Source organism: Pongo pygmaeus, chromosome X (assembly GCF_028885625.2).
Source record: "Pongo pygmaeus isolate AG05252 chromosome X, NHGRI_mPonPyg2-v2.0_pri, whole genome shotgun sequence".
Classification (NCBI taxonomy): domain Eukaryota; kingdom Metazoa; phylum Chordata; class Mammalia; order Primates; family Hominidae; genus Pongo; species Pongo pygmaeus.
The window spans coordinates 8571779-8584057 of NC_072396.2; the positions used below are offsets into that span (position 1 = coordinate 8571779).

The 12279-nt window shown below is 44.9% G+C and overlaps 2 protein-coding genes across 2 annotated transcripts in view; one reads left to right on the plus strand and one right to left on the minus strand.

The window, feature by feature from the left end:
* LOC129024424 (variable charge X-linked-like) overlaps positions 1-12279 on the plus strand; it is a 561660-nt gene that overhangs the window by 254551 nt on the left and 294830 nt on the right. The gene's annotated exons all lie outside the window — the stretch shown is intronic.
* LOC129024426 (variable charge X-linked-like) lies at positions 2094-2881 on the minus strand. The gene is made up of 2 exons (NM_001427463.1): positions 2661-2881; positions 2094-2469 (listed from the first exon to the last, which is right to left on the minus strand). Exons 1-2 carry the CDS (start codon positions 2757-2759, stop codon positions 2182-2184), a joined length of 387 nt encoding a protein of 128 aa, NP_001414392.1. The 5' UTR covers positions 2760-2881; the 3' UTR covers positions 2094-2181.

Sequence of the window (12279 nt, forward strand, 5' to 3'; positions counted from 1 at the left end):
CTGGCAAGATCGCATGAAGAAACGAACGTTACAAGAAGCGGAGTCATCCTGTGAAGGGGAAATTTGTTTCCAGTGCTCAGCTGTGACGTAATCCTTATCCTCCTGTCTGCCTAACTGTGACCTGTCCCTTTCACCTAAACCCCGTGAGACCCCACTTCCCTCCCTCCCCATAGACCACCTATTCCTTCCTTCTTTCCTTTGTCCCTCCCCACACACCATCTCTTCCTCCCTCCCTCCCTGTCCACACACCACCTCTTCCTCCCTCCCTCCACACACACCTCTTCCCCCCCTTCTTCTCTCCCTCCCTCCACACACACCACCTCTTCCTCCCTCCCTCCACACACACCACCTCTTCCCCCACTTCTTCCCTCCCTCCCTCCACACACACCACCTCTTCCTCCTTCCCTCCCTCTCCACACACACCACCTCTTCCTCCCTCCCTCCACACACACCACCTCTTCCCCCCCTTCTTCCCTCCCTCCCTTCACACACACCACCTCTTCCTCCCTCCCTCCACACACACCACCTCTTCCCCCCCTTCTTCCCTCCCTCCCCACACACCACCTCTTCCCCCCTTCTTCCCTCCCTCCCTCCACACACACCACCTCTTCCTTCCTCCCTCCCCACATACCACCTCTTCCTCCCTCTCTCCCCACACATCACCTCTTCCCCCCTTCTTCTCTCCCTCCCCACACACCACCTCTTCCCCCCTTCTTCCCTCCCTCCCTCCAAACACACCACCTCTTCCTCCTTCCCTCCCTCTCCACACACCACCTCTTCCTCCCTCCCTCTCCACACACCACCTCTTCCTCCCTCCCTCCCGACACACCACCTCTTCCTCCCTCCCTCCCCACATACCACCTCTTCCTCCCTCCCTCCCTCCCCACACACCACTTCTTCCTCCCTCCCTCTCTCCCCACATACCACCTCTCCCTCCCTGCCTCCCCACATACCACCTCTTCCTCTCTCCCTCCCTCCCCACATACCACCTCTTTCCTCCCTCCCTTTCTCCCCACATACCACCTCTCCCTCCCTCCCTCCCCACAAACCACCTCCTCCTCCCTCCCTCTCTCCCCACACACCACTGCTTCCTCCCTCCCTCCCCACACACCACCTCTTCTTTCCTCCCTCCCTCCCCACACACCACCTCTTCCTCCCTCCCTCCCTCCACACATCACCTCTTCCTCCCTCCCTCCCCACACACCACCTCTTCCTCCCTCCCTCTCTCCCCACATACCACCTCTCCCTCCCTGCCTCCCCACATACCACCTCTTCCTCTCTCCCTCCCTCCCCGCACACCACCTCTTCCTCCCTCCCTTTCTGCCCACATACCACCTCTCCCTCCCTCCCTCCCCACAAACCACCTCCTCCTCTCTCCCTCTCTCCCCACACACCACCTCTTCCTCCCTCCCTCCCCACACACCACCTCTTCTTTCCTCCCTCCCTCCCTCCCAACACACCACCTCTTCCTCCCTCCCTCCCTCCGCACATCACCTCTTCCTCCCTCCCTCCCCACACGCCTCCTCTTCCTCCCTCCCTCCCTCCACACATCACCTCTTCCTTCCTCCCTCCCTCACCACACACCACCTCTTCCTCCCTCCCTCCCTCCGCACACACCACCTCTTCCTCTCTCCCTCCCTCCCCACACACCACCTCTTCCTCCCTCCCTTTCTCCCCACATACCACCTCTCCCTCCCTCCCTCCCCACAAACCACCTCCTCGTCTCTCCCTCTCTCCCCACACACCACTGCTTCCTCCCTCCCTCCCCACACACCACCTCTTCTTTCCTCCCTCCCTCCCTCCCCACACACCACCTCTTCCTCCCTCCCTCCCTCTGCACATCACCTCTTCCTCCCTCCCTCCCCACACACCTCCTCTTCCTCCCTCCCTCCCTCCACACATCACCTCTTCCTTCCTCCCTCCCTCCCCACACACCACCTCTTCCTCCCTCCCTCCCCACACACCACCTCTTCCCCCCTCCCTCCCTCTCTCCCCACACATCACCTCCTCCTCCCTCCCTCCCTCCCCACACACCACCTCTTCCTCCCTCCCTCCCTCCCTCCCCACCATCAGAGAACACGGAGTCACTCAGATCAGTTTGCAACACATTCATTTTATTGTCATCAGCAGGGGAAGAACCCTGCTGGTGAGATCTCTGAGGTCTGGCGGCTGGGCCTGAACTTAGTCGCTGCTCAGGGATATAGGGGAGTACTCGGCCGTCCACACACTGGGTAGTTCTTCCAGCTGGGTCTCCTGACTCAGTGGGTCGTGCTGGGACCCCTCGCTCACTGGCTCCTCCGGTGGCAGCTCGTGCTGAGGGAGCTCCTGGCTGGGCTGGTCACGGGGGCCGGGTGCCGCTGCTCCGCTCCCCGCCTCAGGTGCCGTCACAGCCGCCATCTTTTTCGCAGCCCTTTTCTTTCCGCGTCTCCCTCTACGAGCGGCTTTTCCCTTCTCGGCCACCTGGGTAGTCTGGAAAGACAACAGGGAGATCACAGAAGGGCTCTGGTTTAGGGACGAGGATGGAGGAGGCCGGGAACAGGGACGTGTCCTCAGAAGCGGTGTGGGCCGGGTTGGGGGGTTGTGCCAGGTGAGGACAGGAGAGGATTCTTGTGAGGAAAGAGGCGAGGGGAAGACGAGGAGGAGCTTGGTGGGTCACTCACCTTCTTCTTCGGGCCACTGGGGCTCGGCTGAGAGGGCTTCCTCTTTTGTGTCTCCTTGGCCTCGGCGGGAGGTCCTGAGGCTCTCGGCTTTGGACTCATCTTCCGCAGCTCAAGGTCTCGCAACGGTCAACTAACTCCAGGCTCCCTGTATATACCCTTCCCGCGATCCCAGGACAATGTGGTGATCACGTCCCTGAGCTGTGATTGGTCAACATTCCACTACCCAGCCAATGGTAGCCCTGGGTGGGAAGGAAGGCCTTACACGTCACAAAGCACCATCAGGACATGGCGGAGGAAGTCGTGAGGGGGTGACATCTGATGAGGAAGGCAGGGTGCTCTGGTTGGAGAAAGGGAGATTTGGGTTAGCACCCCTAAAGATAGTTCCCAAACTGACATGTCACCCCTCCTAAACTCCCTATGCTCAATTTTGGCAGATCATGGGGCAAGGGAGGATATTTCCGCCACATGTTTCCCCCGGACCTCCCATTCAGTGGTACATTCTGTTCCTCCACACCTGCCATCATTACCCAGTTTCTGTAAGACCTTCCTAAAATCCCTCCATGCTAACTGGGCTGGATGGAGGGCTATACGAAGACGTCAATCATCCCACTCTCCTAGAAATTCCTCTGCTACACCTTGAGGATCATTCACTTCTTGGATGCCATGAAACAACTTTTCCATCTCACATACTTCTCCCAGCATCCACATAGTGCGTCACAATTTTTCATTCTCATGGTTTAAAGCACTGGCTTCCAGAGGTCAAGATCAGCAAACACACTCACTCAGCTGGGTATCTGTATCAGGCTGGGTTCCTCAGAGAAGGAGAAACTAAACCAACAGGATATTGTGTGTTTGTGTGTGTGTGTGTATGTGTGTGTGTAATATTATATATCATAAATATATATTTACTATCATATAGTATTTATTTATGAATTATATATATGATACGGTTCATTCTATGCAATTGGCTCACACATTCACACAATGTGGGGGTCTAGGAAGCTGAGCTATATAGGGCAAGTGAGCAGGCTGAAAACTAAAAGCTTCTGCACAGCCAACAGTCAACAAAATGAAAAGGCAGGCTATGGTTTGGGAGAAGCTATTTGCGAAGCATATATCTAATAATGAGTTAATATCCAAAATATATAAAGAACTCACACAGCTCAATAGCAAATAAATAAATAGTCTATTTAACAAATAGGCAAAGGACTTGAATAGGCATTTCTAGAAAGAAAACACACAACTGTCCAACAGGTATATGAAAATGTGCTCAACATCGTTAATAATCAGAGAATGCAAATGAAAACCACAATGAACTATCACCTCACTGTTACACACTGTTGACAGACGTGTAATTGGTACAGCCGTTATAAAAAAACAGTATAATCGTTCCTTGGGAAATCAAAATAGATCTACCATATGACCCAGCAGTTCATCTGTTGAGTATGTACCCCACCCCCAAAATGAAGTCCACATCTCATATAGATATCTCCAGTACTAACTCATTAATTACACAGGAAATTAGAGTTTCTATTTGAAAAGAATGTCTTTTTCACCATTCTGGTATCAAATATTTATTCTAATCATCTCTTCTTATTTCTTGCTTTGTAATTTCTTGCTTTGTAATGGGTACTCACTACCCATTGACAGAACCAACTTATTATTCCAACAAGAAATGAGAAATACTGAGGAGAATGCAATGTTATACTTCTGTCTTCAACCAGTTATTCCAGTTTTATGGAGGATTCTGTATTTAACTCTTACTCAGGTAACTCTGTTTACCATATCCATAGTACCTAGTCAACAATCCTAAAAAAGTAAGTACACAGAATTGACTAGAATGGTTACTAAACTTTCTATGTTCAACCAGTTTTCCTAGTAATTGCTAGTTGTTTATTCAACTAGTACTGAGAAGAATTTGTTTATTCCAGGTACTGGCTTCATGTAGTTATCTCTAGTTAATTACTCACTTGGATAAAGTAGGTATCTACTGTATTAGGTAATATTTCTAACATGAGGTTGGAATTTTGCATTGAGGAAAATGGTTATTGAACTCCCTGGCATAGGCCAGTTATCTTCAGCTTCCTGCGATCAATTACCTGGTCTGGCTAATTCTAGCTATCTTTAGGTTGCTAATTACATGTTTACCACCAGATGTCTGTGGTAATTTATTATTCCAACAAAAAATAGTAGAATGATTAGGAAGGATTTTGCTTTTTCCAGGCATCACATAGATATTCAGATTATCTCCTGTTATCCTTTGGACCTTTTTTTTCTGGGTAACACTCAGCACCTATCCTTAAAAGTTCTTATCCCAACTTAAATGAATAATTGAGACTTGCAAAGAACATGATTTTCAGGATCAGGTTCACTTGGTATTGCAATGATTGTTAGCTGTTATTATGTAACGTGTTTCATGGGAAAGTCCAGTTAAGTAGAACTTATATATTAACTCAACACCAACAAAATTTCATCTGACCTGACTAGATCCTCTATATTCTACATTCCACTGAACTATTCTTGTTGTCTCTATTTTACTACTTACTTAGGTACATGACTTATCTGTAGTACTATTTCATTATTCCAACAATAACTCAGCAGTAAGTGGTGAGAAGAACGTGATTTTATTTTTAAAATTTATTTTTACTAAAGTAAAACATACATATATAATGCACCCTCTTTACCACTTGTAAGTGTGCAGTTCGGTGGTAATAAATACATTTATATTCTTTTATTTCCCCTTCATTCCCCGTTTCCCCTTCTGGCCTCTGGTAACCATCACTATAGTCACCATCTTCATGAGAACCACTTTTTTAGCTCCCATATATGAGTGAAAACATGCAATCTTTGTTTTTCTGTGCCTGGCTTATCTCCTTTAACATAATATCCAGTCATTCTTTTTTATGCCTGGATAATATTCCATTGTGTACATATGCCACATTTGCCTAATCCATTCATCCATCGATGGGCACTTAGGCTAAATCCATATTTTGGCTATTGTGACTTGTGCTGCAATACACATGAGTATGCAGATATATCTCTTTGATGTACAGATAAATTTATCTATCCATCTCTCTCTCTCTCTCTGTCTCTCTCTCTCTGTCTCTCCCTCTCTCTCTCTTTCCCCAGCAGTGGAATACTTGGATCATATACTAGTTCTATTTTTAGGATTTTGAGGAACTCCATACTGTTCTCCATAGTGACTGTAGTAACTTACATTCCCACCAACAGTGTACACAGGTTCCCCTTTCTCCACCTCCTTGCTAGCATCTGTTCATGCCTGTCTTTTGATAAAAGCCATTTTAACTGGGGTGAGATGATATTGCATTGTGGTTTTGATTTGTATTTCTCTGATGATTCATAATAAGCATATTTTTATATGCCTGCTGGTCATTTTTGTGTCTTCTTTTGAGAAATATCTATTCAGATTGTTTGTCCATTTTTAAGTCAGATTGTTATTAAATTTTTTGAGCACCTTATGTATTCTGGTTATGAATCCCTTATCAGATGGATACTTTGCAAATATTTTCTGCCATTCTGTGGGTTGTGTCTTCACTTGGTTGATAATTTCCTTTGCTATGCAGAAGCTTTTAACTTGATGTAATCCCAATAGTTTATTTTTGCTTTGGTTCTTGTGCTTTTGAGGTCTTACTCAAGAAGTCTTTGCCCAGACCAATGTCCTGGAGCATTTCCCCAATGTTTTTTGGTGGTTTCAGTTACAGGTCATAAATTCAAGTCTTTTTTTCTTTTTCTTTTTTCAACAGAGTGTCATCTCACTCTGTTGTTCAGGCCCAGGCTGGAGTGCAGTGTCACCATCTCGGTTCACTATAACATCCACCTCCTCGGTTCAAGTGATTCTCATGCCCCAGCCTGCCAAGTAGCTGGGATTACAGGTGTGCACCACCACACCTGGCTAAGTTTTGTAGTTTTCATAGAGATAGGGTTTCACCTTACTGGCCAGGCTGGTCTCGAACCCCTGACCTCAAGTGACCCACTCACCTCGACCTCCCAAAGTGCTAGGATTACAGGCGTGAGCCACCACTCCCAGCCAGATTCAAGTCTTTAACCCATTTTTGATTTGCTTTTTGTGTGTGGTGAAACATAGGAATCTAGTTTCATTCTTCTGCATATACTTATCCAGCTTTCCTAGTACTATTTATTGAAATGTCAGTCTTTTCAGCATCATATGTTCTTTTTGTCTTTGTTGAAGTTGAGTTGGTTATAAGCATGTGGCTTTATATCTGGGTTCTCTATTCTGCTCCATTTGTCTCTGTGTCTGTTTTTAAGCCAGTACCATGCTGCTTGGTTTACTATAGCTTTGTAGTGAATTTTGAAGTCAGGTAGTGTGATGCTTCCAGCTTTTCACTTTTTGCTCAGGATTGCTTTGGCTATTTGAGGTATTTTATGGTTTCCTATGAATATTATGTTTTTTCCTATTTCTGTGAAGAATGTCATTGGTATTTTGATAGGACTTGCATTTAATCTGTTAATCGCTTTGGTGAGTATTGTGATTTATACAATATTAATCCTGTCAATCTATGAGCCTGGACTATCTTTCCGTGTTTTTGTGTCCTGAGAAGACAGTGTTTTTTAAATTTCTGTATTTAACTAGTTTTTCTAGCTATTATTACTTATTCCTAGTAAACTAATTACCTGGGTACTGGCAGGTACAGGTCGACCTCGTTTTATTGTGATGCACGTTATTGTGTTTATAGATATTATGTGTTTTTTATAAATTGAAGGTTTCTGGCAACTGTCAAGCATGTCAGTGTCATTTTTCCAACAGCATGTGCCCACTTCATGTCCCTGTGTCACATTTTGGTAATTCTCACAATATTTCCAACTTTTCCATCATTATTATATCTGTTATGATAATTTCTGATCAGTGATCTTTGATGTTATTATTGTAATTGCTTTAGGACTCCAGAAACTGGGCCCATATAAGAACACACAAGGAGGCATCGCACTACCTGACTTCAAAATATACTACAAAGGTATATTTCAAAATACACTACAGACCTACAGGAGGAGAAAGACTGCAGAATAGAATGCTTCACTGATTGTCCCCCTGACCCCCCACCAAGGACACTAATTTAACAACTGTCTACACAGAAAAAAACATCTTCATGAGAACCAAAAGTCAAATGAACACCCATAGTACCTGGTTTTAACTTCATATAGCTTGATATGGTTTGGCTGTATCCCCACCGAAATCTCAAATTGACTTGTATCTCCCAGAATTCTGACATGTTATGGGAGGGACCTAGGAGGAGGTAATTGAATCATGGGGGCCGGTCTTTCCTGTGCTAATCTCATGATAGTGAATAAGTCTCACAAGATCTGATGGGTTTATCAGGGGTTTCTGCTTTGGCTTCTTCTAAGTATTAAGGTGGATATTGCCTGAGTTTGAATCCCTCCTGAACAATAGACAAAAGTCTCCAACTGGTTCGCAGGTGTAGGTGGTGCGTTCTTTGTCGAGTCCTGGTGCCACCTTGACCCTGGAGCAGTAAATCTACATGGAGAGGCTTTTCAGTTGAACAGCTGTCGGGGTCATAAGGAGAATTTGATATGGTCCAGTCCAAACTGGCTCCAGTGGCTTTTTGTCCTGTGGGAGAGTTTTAAGATATACCTAGTCTTCAGGCATAAGGTTAGGGTGAGTGTTTCCTGAAGAAGAGGGGCCAGGTGTTGGGCTATGAAAACTTTGATAATGATTGATGGCCTTGATGGTTTGTCCCAGGGACATAACATATTGCATGAGATAATGTCTCTTTGGGTCTAACAAAAGGTCTGTTTGGAAGAAAGATCTTCCGCAGAGAATCTCAAAAGGGCTAGATGGTTTGCAGATTTTGGGGTGATACAGGCTCTTAAGAGTATAATGGGGAGCAAAGTTGACCATAACTGTTGGGTTTCATGTATTAACTTTGTGAGGTGCTTTTTCTGGTTTGGTTAGCTCTCTCCACCTTCCCAGAAGATTGTGGATGCCAAAACGCATGCAGATAATATTTGATCTGGAGAGCTTCACTGATTCTCTGCGTTATTTAAGAAATGAAAGTGGGGCCATTGTCTGACTGTAGGGCATGAGGGAGTCTAAAACAAGGAAGAATGTGGTCTAAAAGGGCTGAGGTGACTTCTGAGGCCCGTTCAGTTTCAGTGGGAAGGGCCTTTATCCATCCAGTGAAGGTGTCTACAAAGACTAACAAATACCTGACTAACAAATACACACATTGCATGATGCATGTGTGTAAAATATATTTGCCAGTCTTCTTGTGGTAGGAATCCTCATCTTAGAATGGGTTGAAGGATTTGGGGAGGTTTGTGTGCTCCCTCTGGGTTTATTTGGCAGCAGGTGGGACATGCCTGTGAGATGGCCCATAGAGCTTGGGCTATCCCCGTGCTGGTGAACAGTGACTTATTAGATCTTGGATGGCCTTAGCCCCCAGATGAGTTGATTGGTGTATGCTATTTAGAAACTTCCATTGTGAGGCTCCTGGGAGCAAGAGTTTGCCATTAGGACTTTTTAGCCAACCGTCTGAGGTATGGGAGAAATCTCTTTCTAGAGCTCTTTGGGCTTCCCCCTGTGTATAGTGTGGAGACAGGGAAGTTAGGCTAGGAACAAAGACAGCCTGAAAGGGTGACCTGGCAGCCACTTTTACTTATTTGTCAGCCCAGGTGTTCCCGATAGAGATTTCATCATTGCTTCTCTGATGAGCTTTGCAGTGAATGATAGTTACCTGTAGGGGAAGCGTAACTGCCTCCAACAGGGCCATGATTTCAGGAACACGTTTAATTGAAGTATTTCAGGCCATTAAAAGTCCTCTTTCCTGCCAAATGGCTGCATGGGCATGCACTGCATGAAAGACATAGGCTGAGTCTGTGTAAATATTAAGCCTCACGCCTGCCCCTAATTGTAAGGCATAGGTAAGAGCAATGAGCTCAGCCTTTTGGGCTGAGGTGCTACTTCCTGGCAGAGGTCCAGATTCTGTGATTTCAGTTAGGTTAATAGTAGCATACCCTGACAGTTGGGTTCCACCTATCATAAAGACACTGCCATCTGTGTACCATGTGGCCTCTGAATCTATAAGGGGAGTATCCTGGAGGTCTGGTCTAACATTACAGGTTAGATATATGGTTTCCAAGCAAGAAAGTTTAAGTGGTCCCTCCATATTTGGGTTTGGTAACAGCATGCCAGGATTAAGGGTTGGCAGAGCCTAATACTCAATTCTGGTACCTGTAGAAAGAGTGTTGGAAATTTGCTTATATGGCTCTGTGAGATCCAGTGAAAGGCCTTTGAGTTTAGGACATTCATTACTTGATGTGGGGTGTAGACAGTTATTCCTTGGCCCAGAGTTAGCTCGGAGGCCTCCACAGCCAGGAGAGCCACACACACTAGCACTCAGAGGCATGGCAGCCATCCCCATGCCACTGGGTCAAGGGTTTTTGACAAGTAACTAATTGGCCACTGGGAGGGTCCCAGTGGCTGAGTGAGGACTCCAAGCCTGTATCCCTTCTCTCAACTACAAACAAGTAAAGATGCTGTGTAAGATCTGGCAAGGCCAGGGCAGGGGCTTGTTTGAGGGTTTTTAGAACATTGTCCATTTCAAGGCTCCAATTTAAGAGTTCCTCCCCTGATCCTTGTAGTGCCTCATAAAGAGGTTTTGCTATAAGTCCAAACCAGGTTATCCAAATGTGACAGAAACCTACCATTCGAAGAAAGGACTACAACTGATGTTTAGTGGATGGAATGTCCATGTTTAGGATAAGATTTTTGCGGTGGTCTGAAAGACCCTTGGGTCCTGGGATTAATGTTAGTCTCAAGAATCAAACCTCCTGAGAGAAGATTTGAGCTTTGGAAGGAGAGACTTAATAACCACAAGGGGCCAATGTCTAAAGAGTTGTAATAGTATTTAGGTCTGAGGCATTTTTGGTTGGATTGCAAATAAGGAGGTTATCAACATATTGAAGGACTGCTTGAAGTGAGACCCTTTCTCTACAAAAAAAGTATTATAAGCTGCGGGTGGATGCACACACCTTTGGTCCCAGCTTCTTGGCAGGCTAAGGCAGGAATGTCGCTTGGGCCCAGGAAGTGGAAGGTGCAGTGAGCTATGACCATGCCACTGCACTCCAGCCTGGATGCCAGAGTGAGACCTTGTGTCAAAGCAAACAAACAAACAAAAACCTTCAAGCCCTGTGCTAACCACTTTATGGATATATAAATGTATATGCATAGGGTAGATAATCTTCACAACAAGGGAAGTAGGTAGGAATTTTTTTTTTATTTCAAATAATCTCATTTCACATAAAGATACTTGAATTTCAGGAGCTTAAAGAACTTGCTGAAAGTTACAAATTAATTATGTGACAAGGTTGGAATCTGAACTTATCTTTCACCACTACTACTATATAGCTTCCCAGGTTTATAATAGTAATTAAATCAAGGAGGGAAATAAGTAGAATTGGCCAATGAAAGGGAAGCAGCACAGGTATAAATAAACTTATCCTTCATAAAGACCTCCTTCTTATCATGCAATGTCCTGTTTAATATGTAGACATAAATAAGATCCATGTCCATTATTAGCTCAACAAGTAAAATGATTCATTTTATTTTCCTTTGAGGGTTTTTTCAAAAGGAAAAAAAGTGGGCTAGCACAGAATGTGTTCTAATCATGAGTATAGAATCGGAGATTCTTTGTTTTAGTTTTTTTGAGACGGCATCTCGCTCTGTCACCCAGGCTGGAGTGCAGTGGCGCGATCTCGGCTCACTGCAAGCTCTGCCTCCCAGGTTCCCACCATTCTCCTGCCTCAGCTTCCTGAGTAGCTGGGACTACAGGCGCCCGCCACCACGCCCGACTAATATTTTTGTATTTTTAGTAGAGACAGGGTTTCACCGTGTTAGCCAGGATGGTCTCAATCTCCTGACCTCATGATCCGCCCGCCTCGGCCTCCCAAAGTGCTGCGATTACAGGCATGAGCCATTGCACCCGGCCAGAATAGGAGATTCTTTGTAAATGAGTATATGTATTTAAGAAATATATTCATATGGTTATGTTGAGGCAGATGCCACATATCCACACAAACCACATTAGCATCTGCAGTTTTCAAATTTCAGAAATAATTTTCATGCACACATGTAAAAATATAAAAGCATTCATGAACACATTACCTATTTCAGTAATACATATTTTAATACATAAATGATTTAGTTTATCAATAAATTAATTTATGAGTGTGATAAAGAATAGAGGACACAAGAATTTATGCAGCATTGAAAGTCTTTGGCCACTGGGTGTCATGATTTTCCCCTGTAATGATTAACCCTTCAGCAATAAAAGATCCTGAATTTTTGAAGCGGAACACTTCAGTGTTACATGGATTAGCATTGTAAATAGAAAGTTTTATTAAAATATGCCACAGTTTTTTCTCAGATTATTATATCATATTTAAACCACATTATTAGTGTAGCTTTTTACCTGAAACTGACCAAGAAATATTAAATGTTCAGATATTTAAATAACAAAGGAATACACAAGTCTGTTGGTCATCCTCGAGTTTTATTATATCCAGGTTAAATCTGAAGAATTTGTACAGTGTATTGATGTGTGTGCCTGGGTACATTTTTGGA